The sequence below is a fragment of the Astyanax mexicanus genome, chromosome 20 (genome assembly GCF_023375975.1).
Source record: "Astyanax mexicanus isolate ESR-SI-001 chromosome 20, AstMex3_surface, whole genome shotgun sequence".
Classification (NCBI taxonomy): Eukaryota; Metazoa; Chordata; class Actinopteri; order Characiformes; family Acestrorhamphidae; genus Astyanax; species Astyanax mexicanus.
Window position 1 is genome coordinate 39,213,681 of NC_064427.1, and position 23,377 is coordinate 39,237,057.

Genomic DNA, 23,377 nt, shown 5'->3' on the forward strand with positions numbered 1-23,377 from the left:
ACTGAGTATTAATCTCTAATAAAATATTTATATTAAAGCACCAAAAAAGATAGTTAATCTCAGTTAATCTCAGCTCATTAATCAGCAGTGTGTCGACTGTCATCTACAGGCCACGGTGTTGCAGCCAAACTGGAGCTCAGCAAAATCTTCTCCTTATGACTGAAATTCCCAAAGGTTTTCTCATTCAGTTTTTTAATTGTAATTAATGCTAAAGCTAATGTGTGTTTAGAGTTTGCACACTTTGGTCCTGTATGGGAACAGCAGAGCCATAGTAAAGAGAACCCCAGATAAAAAACTGGCATGCAGTTATGCAGTCTCAGGTACATATGAGCTGATTACAGGTGTGGGTTGATTACATGCTGGGTCTTGCCACATGAAGCTCTATAAATGCTCTATAAATAGCCTTTAATATGCTTCTTTTGGGCAGGGTACCTCTTGGTGAGAAACCTCTTATGCTAGACATTTTGCCCAGTTGAGAGACACTGATAAGAGGAATTGCCCACCATCTAGAACATATGTAATTCAGTCAATCTTGCAGTGGTGTGAACAAGTTAAAAAATATATATTTTTTATTTTAGTAATTTTTTTCCAAAAATGTGAAACTCATATATTATATAGATGCATTTAACACAGAGTGATATATATTAAGTGTTTATTTCTTAAGTGTTTATATGTATTACTTTGGACTTGATAGAACACAGTGGATCAACACCAGCAGATGACAGACATGTCTCTCTAAACCATCACTGATTGGTGGAAACTTCACACTAGACCTCGAGCAGTTTGGACTGTGTGTCTCTCCACTCTTCCTCCAGACTCTGATCCCTTGATTTCCTTTAAATGAAATGTAAAATTTACTGATGATCAGTGATGGTTTGGAGAGTCATGTCTGTCATCTGCTGGTGTTGATCCACTGTGTTTTATTATCAAGTCTAAAGTCAGTGCAGTTTTGTTTTCCCACAAAATCACAGATTACAGCACTTCATATCTTACAGCTTCTCTCTGCTGATCTGTACTATTAGAGAGATGCGGATTTTATTTTCCAGCAGGACTTGGCACACTGCTCACAGTTCCAAAAGTACCAATTGGAGTTATATAATATTCAAATTGTCTGAGACACTGATTTTTGGGTTTTCATTGTCTGTAAGCCATAATCATCAACAGTAAAAGTTATAAAAGAAACGCTTTAAAAATATAAATTTGATATATCTATATAATATATGAGTTTTGAACTGAATTACTGAAATGTAACTTTTCAATGCAATTTTAATTTTTGGAGATGCACTAGTATATAATGATTAGCAACAAATCCAAATTTGATTATGGAGGCCTCGTGATGTTTGCTTCAGTCCTGCATTTGCTGTACAGTCGTCTCTAGTAGTTATACAGCTCATGATGTGTACAGAACATCCTGTGGCCATGTGTTACCTCTAATTGCAGGGCTTCCCACTAGAATATTTCAGCAGGATAATGCTCATCCACACACAGAAAGGGTTTGTGTGACAGGTTGCCATTCAGAGCCTCTTTGCCCAACCATATCTAAATTTTATCCTTTCATTATTCCTTAATATCATATTATATATAATTTATAATATAATTTATATTCACAAGTTTCATTCCATTCCATCTTGTTGTGTTTCTTTATTGTCAGTAAGTTTACTTTCTGCATATGCATGCAATAAAAAAGTGAAGATACAGATTTAGGATCTGAGGTGCGACGGTTAGACAGTGTCGGCTGTGTGCTCAGCGCCGGTGTCTGATACTGTAATGGTGTAATGGTGGCGAGGGTGTAAGCTGTGTGATGGCACGGTGGTGATTTTGCAGAGGCAGGCAGTCTCCAGGCCATTAGAAGGATGGCACCTCCGCCTCTTCATTAGGATAATGCACTGTCGCATGTGGCCCGCGCTGTGATTTAGAAATTAAAGCAGGGTTTTATATTCCACTGCAGGCGCTGCAGCAGACGCTGCCAAGAGAGAGAATTCGGGCGAACGGGACTGCTGAAAGTCACGCAATATCTCACAGTCTGTCCTCTGGCCTTTCTAGAGGTGTAATGATTCACAAAATGCATAATGCAGTACAGTTTAATAGAGTGACGCTGCCGCAGTTCTGGGGAGAGATTTTCAGAAAGGAAAAATAAGAAACAAATGCTGTATATTTCATTTTTTCAATAATTAGAACAGTAGATCATTTTAAAATTAAAATGGGAGATTAGTGCGGTAGATGATAAAATTGATCACATTCATGATAAGAAAAAAAATGGCAATTATCAGACTTGCTTCAGTGGTTGGATCCACTGCCATGTAGGGGTGGGCAATATTATATCGTATACAATATATCGTGAGACAGAAATATCATGATATTAAAAATCCATATTGTGATAATAGGGCTGTTCTGTCTTAAAAGTAGTCTATTATTTACTGTGAAGCTTTAGGTGTATTTATTGTATAATTGTTTTAGTTTGCAGTTTATATGCATGCACTAAATATTCTGCAATATTATTTGCTGCATTATATTATTTTATGCTATATTATTTATTTTGCCACATTATGATTATTCTGTTATACTATTATACTATATTCCTGAAATTAATTAATTATTTTAGTTCTCCTATATCGCCAAGTATATCGTTATCACAAAAATACCCTGAAATATCGTGATATTATTTTAGAGCCATATCGCTCACCCCTACTGCCATGTACTAAGTGTTTTTTTTTTTGTTTGTTTGTTTTTTCTGGGAATTGGAAATACACACTTTAATTCAGTGTTTGTTTGTTTTTTTTACATTATTTAAAAATGTTCTGCATTTGTAGATTAATACAAAAGTCATTTAAACTATGAAAAAAAAAAAATCACTTATTTTAAACCAGAATACAGTGGTATGAAAAAGTTTGGGCACCCCTGGTCATTTTTATGATTTTCCTTTATAAATCAGTGGTTGTTTAGATCAGAAGTGAAATAAAGTTTATAGGATTTACAGAAAATGTGAAATAATACATAGGTGCATAAATTTGGGCACCAACAGAAAAATTACATCAATATTTAGTAGATCCTCCTTTAGCAGAAATAACAGCCTCTAAACGCTTCCTATAGCTTCCAATAAGAGTCAGGTTGAAGCTTCTGGTTGAAGGTATTTTGGATCATTCTTCTTTAAACATCTAAACATCTCCAGTTCTTCCAGGTTTGATGGTTTCTGATCATGAACAGCCCTCTTTAAATCACACCTCAGATAATATTCAATAATATTCAGGTCTGGGGTCTGAGATGATCTGAGATGATCATTCCAGAATGCTGTACTTGTTCCTCTGCATGAATACTTTAGTGCTTTAGTAGATTTAGAGCAGAGTTTAGTGTTTAGGGTCGTTGTCTTGTTGAAGTATCCAGCCCCGGCGCTTTAACTTCAACTTTTTCACTGATTCTTGAACATTGTTTTCAAGAATCTGCTGATATTGACTGAAATCCATGAGACTCTCAACTTTAACAAGATTCCCAGTACCTGCACTGATCACACAGCCCCACAGCATGATGAACCACCACCACATTTTACTGTGGGGAGCAGTGAAGTGTTTGTCTTGGAATGCTGTGTCCTTTTTCCCCGTGCATACTGTCCTCCAAATAACTCAATTTTAGCTTCATCAGTCCACAGAACCTTTCTCCAAAATGAAGCTGGCTGTTTTGGCTGTATTTGGTTTGTTTGTTCTTAATAAAACATGTCTGATCTTCATCAGTGAAGAGAGGCATCACCTCCTCCATCCTTGTAGTACAGATGCATATTAGGGGTGGGCGATATGTCTCTAAAATAATATCACGATATTTCAGGGTATTTTTGTGATAACGATATACTTGGCGATATAGGAAAACAAAAATAATTAATTCATTTCAGGAATATAGTATAATAGTATAACAGTATAATCATAATGTGGTAAATAAATAATATAGCATAAAATAATATAATGCAGCAAATAATATTGCAGAATATTTAGTGCATGCATATAAACTGCAAACTAAAACAATTATACAATAAATACACCTAAAGCTTCACAGTAAATAATAGACTACTTTTAAGACAGAACAGCCCTATTATCACGATATGGATTTTTAATATCATGATATTTCTGTGTCACGATATATTGTATACCATATAATATTGCCCACCCCTACTGCATAAAGTTTTTACTCTGTATTGAGCACACTAATCGGTCTGTATTCTTTACATTTTTATCTTACTTTTGCTGTCTTCTGGGATAACAGATATAAAAGCTTCTCTTCAGGATGGGGGCAAATTGTTATTGTATTGTTATTTGTTATCAGGCTCTTCAGAGTTCTGCAGCATCAGTATTGCGTAAGCTGAGAAAGATGAACACTGATTTTTGCACAGCTGTTTTATTGGATTTTTATAGAAATTTAAATCTCTCTCTCTCTCTCTCTCTTTTCACCTCAGAGCACCTTTAAGTTCAAGTCGGAGAGTGATATCCACCTGGCTGAGCATCATAAGCAGGTGTTGTATGATGGGAAGCTGGCCAGCAGTATAGCTTTCACCTACAACGCCAAAGCCACTGATGCCCAGCTCTGCCTGGAGTCCTCGCCCAGAGAGAACGCCTCCATCTTCGTCCACTCGCCACACGCCCTCATGCTGCAGGTAAACTCTCACAAAACTCACACAAACATCGTCTCACACACTTTCACCACACAGAATTAACAAATAGAGATGCACCAATTGGAGAACTGTAAGCAGATATATATATGTCATATATATTTCATGTAAATATATGCCCTTGTTGGCACATGCAACAAACATTAATAGTAAAATAGTACGATTTTTTTTTTTTAGATTCAACTTTGTCATTGTGCAGTGTACAAGTACAGAGCCAATGAAATGCAGTTAGCATCCAACCAGAAGTGCAATATATAGTGTTATTTACATAAAGTGCATAGATATAAGTATATATACATAAGTATAAATATATAAATATATCTACCTGAATCATCATTACAGATGAGTGCCTGATTTTGTTTCTTTCGGTTTACAAATGCAATAAAATGAATAAAATACAGATATTTTGGTGCAGTAGTCCAGCATTGGCTAACCATTCTGATCTTCACAAAAGCGTAAAAGCTATTTTATTTTAGAGCATTTTTTGTTTGATTAATTCTTCATGACATTTGAGCACAATGTAAAGAACAACATTCTAAAGGAAGTAAAAAATAATAAAAATCAAGCTAAAGTATACACTGTAGTGGTGTCAAAAAAATACTATGTGTTCTATGAGTGCTCTATGGTCTATGGTGTTCTTTGAGTGCCGTTATCAGCCGGTAATGTACTGTATACGAAGCTTTCCATGTATTACTTCGCCAAATACATGTCACCTAGCAACGATGCAGCGCTTACAAACCAAACAGCGCAGCTACAAACAGATCGTAGTTTCAAACAGCTCGTCCTCTTTAACTCAAAATCTTTCAATAAACGGTGATAATTGAACTGTGGTATAATCGAAGTAATACACTTGAGGTTTGTGATATAACATGTAATATTGGCACTGCTGCGGTCGTAGGCACGAGGCCGTGGTGCTGGAATAAAGAATGCATGAGAAATTGGATAGATATTGGATATTTTTTGTAAACATCTCAGCTTAGTTGTAAAAAAATCTGAATTAAATCTTAATTTGATGAGTATAAAAATCTCAGGAAGTGTTGGGTATTGCACACGTTCAAAATAGGGGGGGATGACCATTTAAATGGCCTGGGTGAAAGAAATATGTACAGGCCAATATTTAGTAATGTGTACATTGTCCCTTTAAGAGCCTGTGTAGCTACGCCGAGAGCGTATAGAACCAGAGTTTATCACTTTATCTATCGCTTCTTTTTTCTTTTATTTATTTATTTATTTATTGTATCTGTAAGTAATGTCATTAATGTGTGCTGGTGCTGCATTGGCCATTGTATAAACTAATACATAAGCAAGCTAAAAAACGATTTTAAATGAATTGTGTGCATTAACTCTTTAACGTAGACAGCCTTCATTTCTTCAGATTTTTCACACAGCTTAACTAAGATGAGTATCATTACTCCGAGCTTCTAATCCATGGTTAACCTCTCTGTATGTATGTATGTATGTTTTGCTTCAACAGGACGTGAAGGCCATCGTCACTCACTCCATTCATAGTGCCATTCACTCCATCGGGGGCATCCAGGTCCTGTTCCCACTCTTCTCTCAGCTGGACTACCGGCAGCCCAACGACAGCCCAGTGGAGACCACTGTATGGTAAGTAGCTCCAGCCTCTGACCTGTAATCCACACGTCAAGGCAGTTAACCAGACTGGGATTAATCTTAGTCATAGACTATAGTTTCCTTTTATATAGAAAATCATAAAATATCAATCAATAAATGCTTTATAGATGCTCACCTAACCTTACATTGAATATCTATTCAGTTAAACGTAACTCTGCTAAAGTTAAACGATTCTCGAAGGAATCTAACCCCACACCTAACCCCCCTTTTTTGTTGGGGGCCAGAAGGAGAAATATATTTGAAGTCACGGGCCACAGACTCTGTAATAAAACAAATAATGAAATATACCACTTTAAATAATACTTTTTCCTGATTACTTTCATTTACACACCATTTTACTTGACTTACTATCTTTATCTTTGACAGTGTTGTGTAAACTAAGATTTTTCAAATTGATGTTTAATTTCATGATGTCTCTTAATATTAAACTCCTTAATTACAGCAACTTTTAGACTCTTTTGCCCGTTTTTTTGCGCTAGAAATGCGCACTCTCTCCGCTTTTAGACTCTTTTGCCTGTTTTTCTGCGCTAGAAATGCACACTCTCTCTGCTTTTAGACTCTTTTGCCCGTTTTTTCTGCGCTAGAAATGCGCACTCTCTCTGCTTTTAGACTCTTTATCAAGTTTTTCTGCACTAGAAATGCGCACCCTCTCCGCTTTTAGACTCTTTTGCCTGTTTTTCTGCGCTAGAAATGCGCACTCTCTCTGCTTTTAGACTCTTTTGCCCGTTTTTTCTGCGCTAGAAATGCACACTCTCTCCGCTTTTAGACTCTTTTGCCTGTTTTTCTGCGCTAGAAATGCGCACTCTCTCTGCTTTTAGACTCTTTTGCCCGTTTTTTCTGCGCTAGAAATGCACACTCTCTCTGCTTTTAGACTCTTTATCAAGTTTTTCTGCACTAGAAATGCGCACTCTCTCCGCTTTTAGACACTTTGGCCCATTTTTTGCGCTAGAAATGCGCAACCTCCACGCTCTTAGACTCTTTTGCCCCATGTTTTTGCGCTAGAAATGCACACCTTCTCCGCTTTTAGACTCTTTTGCCCGTTTTTTCTGCGCTAGAAATGCGCACTCTCTCCGCTTTTAGACTCTTTTGCCCGTTTTTTCTGCGCTAGAAATGCGCACTCTCTCTGCTTTTAGACTCTTTATCCCGTTTTTCTGCGCTAGAAATGCACACCCTCTCCACTTTTAGACTCTTTGGCCCGTTTCTGACACCTAGCGTTCAAACGTTGAATCTCACATTATAAAAACCTGCTTAACAGCGGACCAACTTTCATTCTATTTCTAAAATACCTCGCGGGCCGCTCCAAAAAAGGAAACGGGCCGCGAATGGCCCGCCGGCCGTAGTTTGGACACCCCTGCCTTACACTATAAGAAAGAATTACATTTTCTGTAGTAACTCATTACATGATCAGGGCATTTAATTTTATGGAAATATTAAGGAGTTTAAGCACTGGCAGCTCTCGTTCTTGTGAGAAATCTGCTTTACTTCACGGTAATCTATGTGAGTTGTGGTCTTCGAACCTGCCCACCACCATTCCACCAGTCCTATTTCCACATTCAGGGTTGCCAGGTATAGACAACAAGCATGCAGACAGTGTGCTGCAGCCATGTAACTGGGTAAGCTGGCTATTTTTCTGCTGAAAAGGTAATCACTGAGCTTCAGAAAGGTTGCTTACTATAGCTGGGTAATTTATCACCAGTAGTGTAGAAGATACAGCATTTTTCGACATTGAACCGTCCAAAACGTATCGTTGCTCGCCACTGTGTGGGAGCTTTGCATCTGGGGAGGAGCAGGTCGGAAAGAAAACTCTGAAATGTTTGAAAAACAGACTTCTGTAGCCATTTTACACCTTTGTAAAGGTATAGGGTATTAGGTAATTGTAGGGTTACATTTAACAGAGAATCATTTAGTTGAACGTTAGATGAACCATCCAAGTGTTATCACATCTTCTTTTCTAAACGAAAGAAGCACATAAGATATTTAACATCTCAGTGCTGATCAAACACATCTGGGCTCAGTAATAAATCATGTGTAATGGATTTTCTGCCAAACCATTCCTTTAAGAATACATCACTGCAAGCCAGTAGAATGCTTTGCATATAAATAAACAAGTTGTGTCTAGGCCTGAAATTATCATATGAACTTTGCATACATAGAGTATGAAATTGCCTCTTATTTGTTTTTAAGAAATTCTACTTAACTATCTTCAGTTGAGGTGTAAATATTAACAGACAATATTACTTTGAATTTGACCATGTTTTGATAAAAATGTAAGAAACATGAATTATTTCTACATTATTTGTTTATTTATTAGTACTTATCTTTTAGTAATCAGTAAGTATTTTAGTATTAGTATTTCCCTTTGTATTGCGCTTTTGAATTGCCTCTGTATTTCATGCTGCCAGGTTTGCGTTTTTTCCGCCAAACTGAGCTTGTCTAATAGTCATGGTTAAAACATTGTGCGTTTTTTTAGGCTATTTTTTTTTTTATCGCAGCTGCCTAAAAGCCTTAATTGCAAACCATTCAACATGAAAATGTACTGTGTTGTGAATGTCTTTCACAACCTTAGAAATTGAGACTGGTTTAAAACTTCTGACTGGTGGTTTGTAGTCAGATTTTGAGCAGGATTTTTCCTGGAACTGGCAACCCAGGCTCCAAAGACAACAGAAGACACTATATATGGTATTAAATGCAACAGCTGGGTGAACTCACACTAGACATGGTTTTGAGCCCTCCTCACTCCCCTGCTGGCCTGAGCATGCTTATGTCACTCACTGCTCAGTGGGCTAGTCGGTGTTGTGCCGAATTCAGCACCCCCGCCATGAAAAGCACCCTTTCTCGGGAGTACGCCTTCTTAATAAAAGCTGAGATAAAACACTTAAACAAAAGTCACGGTTATTTTAGTCACGCTTACATACATAGCGACACAGCACGCTGAATTCACAACATGCACAACACCGCCATGTTTGTCTACAGGAACGTTGCATCACCGACGTAATCTGGTTCTGTGTTTGCGCTCCGAAAGTGCTCGCGGTTCGGTGTACTCAGAGTGATCACACTAGTCAATCGAGCTTCGTGCTTCGGGAGGAAACTGTGCACAGGCACAGCACGGATTGCCTAGAGTGAGTACACCCTGTGTTTAAATGTGTAATGAGCTGATGTACAGAAAGGATGGATGTTGTCTTGTCCCTTTTCTGGTGTGTTTACATGTTTAAAGACCCAGAGAGCAAGCCGCATGTGTAAGCCCATTACCTACTCCATCACACAGTAATGATGCTTCGATAATAAAATACCATATTGTTGACTAGTGCTGTTTATAATATGTTGACTGATTTATTCTGTAGATCTGTACTGTACAGCTCTTCAGTTACAGAAAGACAGAATGGGTAAGAGGAATACAGTTACAGTTCTGAGCCCCAGTTTTCCAGAGATGATTAAAAAGGCTGAAGATGAAGAAGAAGCTTCGCACGCAGTCTGGAGTTCCAGTTCCACGCTAACACACCGGCTCTATCACACGCTGTCTTGGAAGAGCGATGTGATCAAACGCAGCCATGTCTCGTCGTGGCGCGTCGAGGGGCTGTGGTCCCTCAACTCCTTGGTATAATCAGCCGAGGACGAGCTGTAGTAAGCTGGCAAGCGTCATCAGTGGAATCCAGATGTGCGGAGCGTCTATCAGTTTTAGCACTGGGCCTCGGGGGAGGCTTTTACCGATGCAGGCAAAAAATAAAAAATAAATAAATAAAAAAGAGCTGCAGACAAACAAAGACGTGAGAGTTTAGTGCCTCCATTCCTCTGCTCAGGACTGTGCAGGGACGTGAGAGAGTGACAGAGAGAGAGAGAGAGAGAGAGACACTACAGATTTAATAAGTAGTTTCAGTGTATAATGCGCATCCCTCAGACTGCAGAGCCTCGGCGCTTCACTGCGACTGTAACAGCCAGTGCGCTACACTGCACTGCTGCGGGGAAATGATTTAAGTGTGGGTGCATGTCCGAATTGATTATTGCTGAGTATCAGGAGCTTCACATGCACACTACGCTGTGAAATAGATTACATCAAAGCAGAAGTGACAGTAAACAGTGGCTAACGCGGTGTGATGCATACTGATAGAGCTTTTAAAGATACGCCCGCTGCCTGGTTTCTGTAAGGAGTGGGGTTTTATAGTGTATGATATACACTCACTGTGCACTTTATTAGGATGACTTGGGCGCTACATACTCACTGATTATCAGTACGGTCCAGATATGGTTCTGCAGCTTCCCATAATGTTCACATAAACTTTTTAAGCATTAAGAATTTATTAAGATTAAGAATTATATGATTTCTGGCAGCATACGGTCGTTAAAATATAAGCCACAGCCACTCCTCTGAAGTGCAGCGTTATACAGGAGTTTCAGTTTAGTTCTCCAGCAGTATTAGCATTAGTCTAACCGTTAGCTAACCGTGCTAATCACTAGCTTTTTTGGAACGAACCACTAGCTAATAGTTCCCTGGCTTACTGGAACACTCAGGGTTCCTCAGTGTAGTGCAGTCAGGCAGAAGTTAGCTGCTAATGCTAATGCTGCTGCACCCAGCCTTAGTGAAAATCTGGAAATCTAAGCATTTTTTTAAGAATTACAGTTTTGTTTAATTAACTTATTAGCTTTTAGTTACCCCACATACCACCATCTAGCGGTGATCCCTGCTGAATTAGAACGAAAACATGGCAAAACTCTTGTTCCGTATTGCATCGTTGCATAATGCGCCTTATAAATTAAAATACACCTGAAAATAGACGCTTATTGATAGTGCGCCTTATAATCCAGTGTGCCTTATAGTGAGAAAAATACTGTACATTTTTACTGTACACAGACAAAATGAGTGACAGGATAGGTGCACCTCAGGGGGCAAATCAGATTTCAACTGAATATAAGATTAGAGTGGGACTGCATGGTTTAATAATTCTTTAATCTTTAAAATAGCCTCTGACAACATACACAGACTGATGGATTTAGCTCTATTTAGAGTTTAAAAGATGTTTTAGTCATCTGGGAACTCGAAGGATCATTTAAAAATGTTAAAACTCTGTCTATAATTTTTGGAAGTCTTGTATTATTTTGTATGTATGTTGTGTAGGTGTATAATTGGATTGTTTTGCGATACTAACTCTGTAATGTGTGTGTGTGTGTGTGTGTGTGTGTGTCTGCAGTGCCACTCTGCTGGCGTTCCTGGTGGAGCTGTTGAAGAGTTCAGTAGCGATGCAGGAGCAGATGCTGGGAGGGAAGGGCTTTCTGGTCATTGGTTACCTGCTGGAGAAGGTGAGCCAGTGCTGCTGTTCTGAACGAGTAATGTGTATTTTTTAATATTAAGTGTAACTAAGTGAGATGCGTCATGTTTAAATATTCATCTTAATCTCTCTCTCTCTCTGTCTCTCTCTCTCAGTCGTCCCGTGTTCACATCACCAGGGCAGTTCTGGAGCAGTTCCTGTCCTTTGCTAAGTATCTGGATGGGTTAACTCATGGAGCTCCTCTCCTGAAGCAGCTGTGTGATCACGTCCTCTTCAACGCAGCCATCTGGATCCACACTCCTGCCAAGGTCAGCTCCAGAGCCCTTCTTTCAATACTAATAGTGTGGAGGATAAACACTTAGGTTAGCGGGTAATGCTAATACTGCTACGGCAGTGCTAGCCGAGGGTTAGCAGCAGGCTACTGGCTGATAATACTCGCTTCTGAACGGCGGAAGAGCTACCACTTAACACAGTTAGCGGCTAATGCTAATACTGCTCCAGTCTCTGTGCTGGAGAACTAAACTGAAGGTCCTGTATAACTCTGTATAACATTAACAGAGTGACTTTTCTGCTTCTTACAACCTGACTGGTTAAATTCATACATAAAATGACGAATTAAAAAAAAAAAAAAAAAAAAGATTTTAAGTGCGCCTTATAGTGCTAAAAAAGGTACTTACTTGTTAACATTTTGGCTCGCCAGTTTTTGAAAATATGGATTAACCTGCTTAAGTGTGCTCCTAGGCCTGGACAATATTTCAATATTGGTATTTATCACGATAAGAAATGTTTCAATAACGGTGATATTATTTTTTGGCATATCGGTATGTATTATTTACAGAATCTATCACAGACGGGCGTTTTTTTAGCGGCGTCAGTTCACTGCAGAGCTGAACACAATCAGCCTCCGTAGCCGGGCTACGTCAGTGCGTAATGACATAATCATACAGGCATGTAGCCAGCTAGGCTAGGCTAGGCTAGGCCTGGGTCGGCTCCCCTCCGCTACGCTCCGCTCCGCACCGCACCTAGAATGTCCCTCGGTCTGTTCCACCACTTCAAGCAGTTTCACTACACACAGTATCTGAAGCACTTTTGTAGTTTATGTTGTATCTAAGTTATTTATAGTTAATGTAAAATTTGTTTATTTGACGGGGATATCATGTTCCTTATATATATATATATATATATATATATAAAGGCTTTTTGTATTCCATAAGGTTATCCTGGTTGAAGCACTTTTGTTTTGATCTGTTAAACATGTTTACAAAAGAATAAGAAGCTCTGCCTCTGTTGTAATGTAAAGTTATTTATATTGTTAATATATGTATATAGCTTATAGGTTTGTGTTTGACAGAGATGTCATGTTTTTTTTTATTTTGCTACATGCAAATAAAAGTGAGCATTGATTTATTCTGATCATTTTTTATTTCTAAAGTATTATACAGTTTTTGTGAGAGGAGGCTTTAAAGACTAAAATTTCAGACAGTAGTAGGTAAAGATTTCCACTGCAGGGATTTTTAGCAGTTTTTTTGAGGCCTTCAAAGTATTTATATCGATATTGAAATTATATCGTATCGACCGAAATTAAGGAATGAATCGTGATATCAATTTTGGCCGTATCGTCCAGCACTATGTGCTCCTCATGCAGCTCCTCTCCTCCTGCTTCCCCGCAGTGATTTAGCACACTCTCGCACTCTGCTGAGTTATCATTACTCAGCCGCTGTGGAGCACACACTTCACCTTCTGCTGAAGTACCATCATTACACCCCACATCCATATCCACGGAGGCGTCTGATCCGCAGCAGTGCTGGCTGGAACGCACCGAGGGCTCGGGAGAACTTGAGCGTAGGAAAAGTAGGAAAAGGGGGATGATTCGGAATGCAGTTATCTGCTGTCCGTTCTGATTTGCTCAGTCATCAGCTAGTGTTTTTCAGGCTGGTGGCCTGAGGGTGAGCCGGGGTAATTTGGAAGGAGTAGAAAGTGCAGTAGTTTGAGAAGGCCGGCAGCGTCGGTATTTGGATAATGACCTTGGAAGAGGAGCCTCAGGGGATGAGGGATGGGGGGATGGTGTCTCTCTGCTTTCTTCTGAACTTTCTGCTGTCTCACTTGGGCGACCGGATCCCCCGCAGTCACTGTATGCCTTTTATGAGCGAGAGAGCAGAGATGTCCAGAGGAGGGGAAAAGAAGGAGATGAGGGAAGATGCGACAGTAACTCTGAGAGAGAAAGAGAGAAAGAGAGGAAGAGAGAGAGCATGATCACTTTCCTGAGGCAGAAAATTTCACTCCTTCACTGGCCTGCTCGGAGAGATGAAGATGAGAGCTTCGGGTAGTCGCTCGACCTTTTCCGGAATGCTCCCCCGCCAGCTTTGATGGTGTGTGTAACGAGCCTGAGGCCGGGTTGCAGAAACCTTTTCCACACGCCCACCCGTAATCTTTCCCTTTACCACTCCATGCCTCAAAGACAGAGCCAGCATACTCCAGCCGGCTCCATAGATTAAATTAATGTGTTTTTGTTTTTGTTATTCCTCCAGTATTTTTCCTTTAACACTATTAGGCTACGCACCAACATAAGCATTTGAAACACTGCTGATTGTGCAAGTTTTCCCACCTACAAAAAATGAAGAGATCTGTATTTTTATTATTGTTAGTACACTTAAACAGTTCCATATAAGATCTTCTTCATTCAGTTTTCATCGTCCTCCAAAGACCAGGATCAGGATCAGGTCTGGATGCTTCTTACAGAGCCACTTTTTAATTGCCTTGTCCGTGTATTTCGGGTCATTGTCGTGTTGGAAGACCCAACATGACACAGAGTAGCATCACAACGCACTCGAAGGAAAGCGGAGCGTCTCGGTTCCGATACATCAGCTCACAGACGTCTTGTGCTGATCGACATCACCCTTTGAAATAATGTGGGAAGAGAGCGCCATCTATTGTACCCACCCAAAGAGAGAAAGGCCAGTTTTGCTCTCTCAAGGCTCCGGCAGCCAATAGCAAGCTACATGAACGGGATTCAAACCAGCAATTTCCCGATCATAGTGGACTCATCCATCTCATTTTATACCTACCTCATTTGAAGATGGAAAAACTTGCTAAATCTGCACTGTATTAAATAAATTTCCCACTGTATCTGATATTTGCCCTGTAGTTTGTACTATATAACTGCATGTGCAAAACAGAAACACTTCATGTGAAGTTTCGGTTTCATCCTTGCCAAAATCACAGCAGCTATGAAGAAGCTGTAGCTGGACTCTTCGCCAAGAGTGCATTCGAGCTTGATGTAGAAAGAGTATGTTATTTGCCCACTTCTTTGATTTAGATCTTTGCTTTAGAGGCAATTTTAATCTTTTTGTTTTCCCTTGATGCTGCAGACACGTCCTGTGGCTTTGTTTGTCCATTTCATTAGACTTGAGCCTTCAGAGACATCAATTCAAATATTTATCAGGCCTGTTACCTCATTATCTTACCAATAAAACTCTTATTTACTGCTGCTCAAATTGTGATCTCCTCACATTCATCGTCCCTTTTTATCCGCTTTTGTTATTTAGTTTACTTGACTTGAATTTCTTTCTGACAGAGTTTGAGCCTCACATTGCTTGATTGCTGATTAATTTCAATGCCACAATTTGAAGAGGCCAAAATTGGAATTAAGAGTGTCACATTCGGTGTGTTTTTGCTGTTTACACTACCACACAAACAACTTTTCTTTGTCACATGATATTAAATTATATGTACTGTATGTGTATTGTGAGCGCACTCCTAGGGATAGGGGTGTGGCCACCGTGGCACAGTAGGGAGTGAATGAACTCACAAAATACCTTTTACTTGTAAAATGCCCTTTACCAACACCCAAAACAACTTAAATAAAAATAATGATGTCCTACTGGGGTCCTAGTCATGTTAGCAAATAGTCTTTTGAGTCAGGGCTTTTAAGCTGGTCCAAGCTGCCGGCTCAGTCAGTCCAACGAGGTCCAGCTGGGACCAACCGGGGCTGTTTGCTCTGACATGGTGCAGACTCGCAGTCCCCCCGCCTCCTCACGTAACAGTATGTGTACACGTAGTCATGGTGTGCAGCCTACACTCCAGCACTCTCCCCTGCGTGCATGTTTACAGCTGTAATTGAGGAAAGGTTAAAGGAGTACCAGTCCCAGCCTCAGCCCAATCAGCTTGAGGCTGAGATTAGCTCCACTGATAGCCTGGTGTTCCAGAGTTGCCTTATTAACTACAAGCCTAATTAGCAAGTGTGTGTGTGTGTGTGTGTGTTTGCATGTAAGTGTATGTCCCTTTGAGATTAGTACAGCAGTGTGGAAGTACACAGAGAGCGAGAGCTAGTGAGAGAAATAGAGGAAGCTCTTCAAACAAAAAAATATCTAGCTACTTTCTTCTGTTTTTTTAATGGAAAAAATAAAATGGTCAAATAATGAGAAATAACATACACGGAAGCATACAGTTATTCTGAATCTTCAGTTTCTGAATCAGTTTCTCTGATTTTGCTATTTATAGGTTTATGTTTGAGTCAAATGAACATTGTTGTTTTATTCTATAAACTACAGACAACATTTCTCCCAAATTCCAAATTAAAATATTATCTTTTAGAGCATTTATTTACAGAAAATGAGAAATAGCTCAAATAAAGCAGAGCTTTCAGACCTCAAATAATGCAAAGAAAACAAGTTCATATTCATAAAGTTTTAAGAGTTCAGAAATAATCAATATTTGGTGGAATAACCCTGATTGGTTTTTAATCACAGTTTTAATTTCATGCATCTTGGCATCATGTTCTCCTCCACCAGTCTTACACACTGCTTTTGGATAACTTTATGCTGCTTTACTCCTGGTGTAAAAATTCAAGCAGTTCAGTTTGGTGGTTTGATGGTTTGTGATCATCCATCTTCCTCTTGATTATATTCCAGAGGTTTTACATTTGGTAAAATCAAAGAAACTCATCATTTTTAGTTTCTCAGCACTGATCCTGCACCCTCTGCTCCGCACACTTTTGTTTTCAACTAACCTGATCAACTAATCAGCTCATTAATAATCAGCTCATTAATAAGTCCTGTCAGAGTAGCAGAGGTGAGTTAAAGCAGAGAAAGTCTGGAAAACGTGCAGGACAGGAAGGGCACAGGACCAGGATTAAGAAACACTGATATAAAATTTGTTTGGGTAAAAATGATGTTACTAATTTACTCTTTTATATTGATATGATTAGTTAACAATTTGTACTATGAGTTTCTCAATAAAATAAATAATACAACGAAATATAAAAAAAAAACATACTTTCACTTGTAGAGTGTAATTAAACGTGTTTATAGTTTTTAAAATAAATCACAGAATTTCAAGAAAATGTGCTATATTGTGATCTATATCGTTATCGGGATATGAAGTGGACTATATCGGGATATTCATTTTTGAATACAAGACAAGAAGAGAGAGTGAATCTTTCTGAGCTGGATTACTCACTGGTAGTTGATGACAGGTTGATGTGTGACATACGATTTTTTCACAATGATAGAATAATGCTTAAGTGAGGACATAATTTGTTTTATTTTAATTTTTATGTTTTATTGAAAGCATTTTGTTTGTGTGTGTTTTTGCGCCTCACAGGTGCAGCTTTCTCTGTACACCTATCTGTCGGCGGAGTTCATCGGCACGGCTACTATCTACACCACCATCCGCAGAGTGGGCACCGTGCTGCAGCTCATGCACACACTCAAGTACTACTACTGGGCCAGCAATCCACTGGAGAGCAGTGGCATCACACCCAAAGGGCTCGGTGAGTACACACAGCCACACACTGCAAACACACTGAAGTTTATTACACATGTCTTCTGGGACTGTATTAATACTACCCAACAGCCCTGAGGTCAGGGTTCTTCGGAAATGTTATCTGGCACATTTTGCTGATTTGTCTGCTTTCTAACTCCTACTAAACCTGACAAAACCTGTTCTGAACTGAACACTGGCCCTTTTCAGAGTGGGAATTGAAGAAGAGTTTTGTTGTTTTAATTTTCTCTGATGGTAGTATAGTAGCTACTTAATGCCAGGCTTAAACTTTCTTTGTCTGAACTGCCAATCGTAACATTCAGTGGAAGAAGAGCTGGGTTATATGTGTTATGTATATATCGGCTCATTTCTAGCCACAAAATGTGATCTAGCCCTTTAAAAGCCAATGAATAAAGATAATTTAATAAAATAGATAATTTGTAGAGTGTCTGACTTAATAATCTCTTACATTTGTAGAATGTGTAAAACTAACTTGCCTCACAAGAAAGAAAGCACAGTAAAAGCTTTTAAGCCCCTAACCAGATACCCCTCTTGAGAGTACAATCCACTTCTCAATCCAGTACAGAAGACATTAAGCAGTAGAGCTCAGTTCTGTCTGGACATTCACAAACTTACAGCTGGCGTTTGAACGTTTCGTCATAAAAGACACATTTTTATTGGTCTGTCTTTAATGAAAGTTTGACGCAACGTTTGAAACAATTCAAATCCCATTTCAGTTTATGTAAAAAGAATAAAAAATAAAAAATGTAGGCATCTTTGTGCAATGGCCTTTGTGAAAGGTTCCGGTTCTCTTGAGTATCAGTACTGCAGAGTTTCAGCGTGGCTGAAGTGGTATTCTTTGTGAACTTGTGGAGTTGTGGAATGAAGGTATGAGGGGTTTATAGGAAGGAGAGGTCAGACTCTAACCTTCTGTTATTAGAATCAAATCTGCAGCATCATTTATTATAGTGACCTTTACCCCCACCCAGAGCACTGGTGCTTCTCCAGCGTCTGCAGCGTCATAAACAGCCTGAACAACTGTGTGCTGTATAGATCTTACAGTACTGGTGGATCCTGGCACAGCTAGTGTTCTGCTGTTTTCTTTCTGGATGTTGGGCGTTTGTATGTGTGTGTGTGTGTGTGTGTGTGTGTGAGGGTTTAGTAGCAGTGTTTCTGGAGGGTTAGGAGGCTAATGCCTTTCATTATCTGCAGCACACACTGCCTCACACACCAGGTCAGCCATGCAGCTCTCACTCCTTCCATTTTCTTTCTCTTTTACTTTATTTCATTCTCTCTCTCTTACTTTCTTCTTTCATTTTTTATTTCTTTCTTTTTACGTTTTTCTAAATAGCTTCTAAATAAGTTTTGTGTGTTATTTGTTGCAGTCTTTCTCTCTGGACATTTGGATATCTGTCAGAAATTTCCAGGGAGATTTTTTTCACACCTTTAATGTTAGAAACATGAAACACGTTCTGCTTTAGGGCTGCAACTAATATAAAATAAATCATTTAATTTCTAGAAAATGTGCTATATTGTGATCTATATTGTATCAGGATATGAAGTGGGCTATATTGGCATTTACACAACAGTTAGTTCCGACCTCACAATCTGATTGGTTGAGAAGTGTTCTAGCCGTGCTGATATATGTGATAACATCACGGCCTTCTCACACTAAACCTGTATCACTCCGCCGACGCGTTGCCAAGTAACGGCGTATATACACAAGTCTTTTGTGGAAAAAAAGGGAAAGAAAATCACTCGGCTAATGCCGTCTGACAGCCAGAATGGTAACTTAACCAGCCAGGCTAGGCTAAGCTAAGCTAATGCTGAGCTAAAGCAAGCTACGCTAACCTAACCACAGTCCAGCCGGCTAGCTAAAACCACTAACACCACCCAGCAAAACAAGCAGAAATGCTCAAAAAATGCACAGCGTTCACCTGAAGACGACTCCACGGAGCAGGAGAGGAGAGTATCAGCGTTATTTCACCCTCCTAACATTACCATCTTCACTTATTCACAAGTTTGTTTTAAGCTAACGTTCGTGGTGTTAGTCTGTATGAACCATACACCGTTTTGTAGTTAAGTTTCAGTTCTGTTACAGTTGTTGTGGAACTACTTTTTGGCGGAAGGCTCAGTCCATATTAAAGCGCATTCAAACTGAATTTCTTAAAGTTCTTTGATTTATTTTCTTTATTCATTTTGTAAAAAAAAACTGTTGTATAAAAGCAAAAGAACACTCGAGGTCGTGTGTTATACAGTACTCATCTTTGGCTCGTGCCTGCGACCGAATCACAGCCGTGATGTTATTCGTGATAACACACTCCCTCTCGTGTTCTATTGCTTAAATACATTTTTGGTCATATCACACAGCCTAGAGTGAGTCATGCTCAGACAAGGAGAGAGTGTGAATCTTTCTGAGCTGGATTACTCACTGTTAGTTGATGACAGGTTGATGATGATTGAAATGTTTAAATGTTGTTTAAACAGAATAGTTAACAATCTGTGTAGATTAACATCCAGCACTCGATTGATTTTGAAAGAAAGTGTTTTTTTTTTTTTCATTTTTTAAGAAATACAGTTTTGTTTACTTAGCTTAGCTTTACAGGTTGTGAGATCTGTTGAATTAGAAGGGAAACATGGCAACACCCCTGTTCCTTATAGTGTTTTTCAGGCCTTCTAGTCTAAAAAATACCGTAACCGTGAAAAAAGATCAGTATGGCAAACCAGTGAATAGTATCTAGACGTTTTTTATTGTGTAGTTTTTACTGTTTTTATTTTTTTCTGGTGTAAATCTGCAGTTTTCTCTCCCTCTAGTGTTTTTGATGAGCCACTCATCGTTTGTTTTCTCTCCCTCCATTTTGTCCTGCTTGTGTTACAGCACTGTGTCTCTGTGCTGTTTGCTCTGTCTCGTTCTTTCACTCACAACTTTTTTTGGTTTCCTCACATCACACTTTCTCCAGCCCATCAGTGCTGACTACCTCTTCATCCTGCCTCCTCGTACCTGCCTCCAGCCTGACAGTAAAGAGAGAGCAGTGCAGCTCTAGTTCTTTTTTTAGAATTTGTTCAGAACCAAACCCTGAAATAATTCCTAGTCATTCGTAGTTCACTAAATCTTTTGTTTAGATTTAGAAATAAAGATTTTTTTTTAGCAGAGAATCAGTGAACAGAACATTAACTGACTACTGACTTTTTACATCGTAGCCACTTTGTTTAGGTTACTTATGCGATGGCTTGTGGAGCAACTGAGAATATGGAGTTGATGCCGTGAATGCATTTGTATTTATTTAAACTTGTTAACCTAACATTTGAATATAATTATGTATAATATCCTTGCCAGGAAAAAAAAAAACATCCTGAACAGTTGGATATCCCAGAATCCCAAACATATTCAATCAGGGACAGGCCTGAGACTCTGCAACAGCTTCATCCACCAGGCAGTCAGACTCCTCAACTCACAGAGACAGAGCTGAACCCCACCGCCACCCAACACACACCCAACACACTCACACAAAACTGAACCGAACTGGTGTTAGATAAAGATAATAAATTTATGAAATAATTGTGAAATAATATTCGAAATATTCTAGCCTGACTGAAGATTAAATGGTGACTAAACAGACAAACTTTTACATTTAGAATGTTTGTATGTAATTCTTTTATACTTTATTTTTACGTGACTTTATTTACGGATTAACTGTGGACGCTGTAAGAGGAAGCTGTCTGAAAGGGATGTTCGGGTGCTAACCCGGATTGTATCCAAAAAACATAAAACCACGGCTGATCTGCAACTGTCAAAACATCATTACACTTTTAACATTTTTAAATCAATAGTTTCTTGAATACAAATGAATCATTTCATGTCCTCCAAGCTTTTCATTTTGTTACGATTGTCTAGTTTTCATTGTTATCTAAAATTATTAAGAGTACAGAGTGAACATGCAACTGCTTCAACTGGCCTGTAGGAGAATCTCTCCAAAGCTCTCAAAGGTTCAGAATATAAATATTTTATTTCACTGCAGAGATAAAGGGTATTTCCTATTTGTATCACCTACAGCTGTAACCTGTACACAGGCCCAAGGTCTGTTTAAGGTTTAAAACTCCAGCAGCACTGCTGTGTCTGACCACTGAAGAACAGGAGGAAAGAAGAAAGATAATACAGTATGAAGAGAAACAGACACAGAACTACAGTCTGTAGATATAGAACTACATAGTACTCCAATTAGCTCAGTGGAGCTGGAAAATGGATAATGGGTGTAGAAAGAAAGAGGTGATCAAAAGGTTATACACAAAAAGTGAAGCCCAGATCTCCTCTAGAGTCCAACAGGAATAAGAATCGATGCAGTCTTTCTGCACGTTTGCTTTACATTTAGTCTCATCTGCAGGATGTGTGAAGTGTGTGTGTGTGTGTGTGTGTGTGTGTGTGTGTGTGTGGCTGTACTGTACAGGGCTGTGCTTTATTTTCTACTGCAGATCAATTAGGATAAGGCTGCTGAGACAGAATGGAGGGATGTTTTTCCCACCATGTTGTGCTGAAGGTCTGCGATAACGCTGAGTTACGGCTGCTCTTCACTGCCGGATGCGCAAACCGGGTCGTCATGGCAACCCTGTTTGCCATCCCACTCTGCCATGTGGATTCATCAGAGGGGGAGTGTGTGTGTGTGTGTGTGACGAACATCACTAGCGCTGCAGTGATTATTTACTGTACACCGTCATCCACTGGAGTCCATCACTCATGAACCTGTGAGTGTGTGTGTGTGTGTGTGTGTGTCAGTGATGGTATAGTAACTTTGAAAAAGTAATCCGATTACTGATTACTGATTACTCCTTTAAAAAGAAACTTAGTTACTTTATGGATTACTTGATTTTAAAAGTAACTAAGTTACTGTACAAGTTACTTTATTAGTTACTTTCAGCAGCTGCAGACACCACCTCCCGCCGCCTTAACATAAACATTATAAAAATGCATTTTTAACAGCAACAATGTATTTCTAGACATTTAAAACTGAACTATTTCCTGGAAAAAAGGAGTTTTTATAAAAATAAAAGACAATTTCTCTTGAATTAACTTATAAACATAAATAATTGTTTTTATAAAAAAATATAAAATAAAGAAAGTCTTTCTAAATCTGAACATTGAAGCTGTTGTTCTCTGCAGGGGAGCGAGGAGTGGTTTTACAAAACAGAACCGTGTATATGGTCTAGGCTGATATCATGTGTACTTTTGTTATCTTATGGAGTGAATTTTGTGCCAAAAGTTTTACACAAAAAAAATAAATCCGCAATCAAAATGTTAGGAATCAAAAGCAAAAATTATATGTTACAAATTCAAAAGAGAAAAAATATATAGCAAATATATATTTTTAAATATACTTTGTTATTTTATTATCCTTTGCAGTTATTTGAAAATTATTTCAGTTTGGTCTTTGCTTTTATTTTTGTGTTTTTGTGAATTTTCTGTGGATTTTTTTGGATTTTTCTGTTAAAGACTTTTGCTTCTGGAATCCCTCTTTTGCTTCTGCTTCAGTTTTTTGCTTCTGAGTTTTGGCACAGTTCCCTTTCAGTCGATTCACTCGGTACAACACATAATGTATGGGATATCACGCCCTTGCGTGTCTGGCTGAAGACACCTTTAATCACGCCTAAAAGGCAGATGATGCATAGTGACGAGGGCAGGAGGGCCCGCCCCCTGCATATAACCCCACGTCACCAGCATCACTCCTCAGTTCTTATGCTCTTCACTTCGCTGAGAACACCTTACACCTTTTCTGCTAGTCTAGTTAGCTCAATTCAGCAATCCTTCGGATAACTTAACTGTTCCATTAGGCAAGCACGACAACAACCTCATATTGGTGAGTCGTCTTCCCGCGGAGCGTTATTTAAAGGATTTTGCTGCTTTTAAACCTGCTTTGTAAGTCTCGGGGCTAGCCTGTTTAGCTTCGCTAACGGCTGCCTAAAATGAGCTCGCAAGCCAACCTTACCTCTCAGCCTGGCAAGAAAGCCTCCCGTCCTTGTCCTCAGGGATGTGGTTTTGCCATTACCGAGAAGGACCAACATGATGCATGTCCAGTCT

The 23,377-nt window shown here is 39.1% G+C and overlaps 2 protein-coding genes across 13 annotated transcripts in view; both read left to right on the forward strand.

Moving 5' to 3' along the window:
- stard13a (StAR-related lipid transfer (START) domain containing 13a) overlaps window positions 1-23,377 on the forward strand; it is a 522,041-nt gene that overhangs the window by 407,344 nt on the left and 91,320 nt on the right. The gene's annotated exons all lie outside the window — the stretch shown is intronic.
- The window catches only part of nbeaa (neurobeachin a), a 314,222-nt gene that overhangs the window by 161,784 nt on the left and 129,061 nt on the right, over window positions 1-23,377 (forward strand). For all 10 annotated transcript variants that reach the window (XM_049468902.1, XM_049468904.1, XM_049468903.1 and 7 more), the window contains exons 9-13: window positions 4,439-4,636; window positions 6,126-6,259; window positions 11,470-11,578; window positions 11,703-11,855; window positions 17,149-17,317. In XM_049468902.1, coding sequence (XP_049324859.1) covers window positions 4,439-4,636; window positions 6,126-6,259; window positions 11,470-11,578; window positions 11,703-11,855; window positions 17,149-17,317 — 763 coding nt within the window. The remainder of the gene's footprint in view (window positions 1-4,438; window positions 4,637-6,125; window positions 6,260-11,469; window positions 11,579-11,702; window positions 11,856-17,148; window positions 17,318-23,377) is intronic.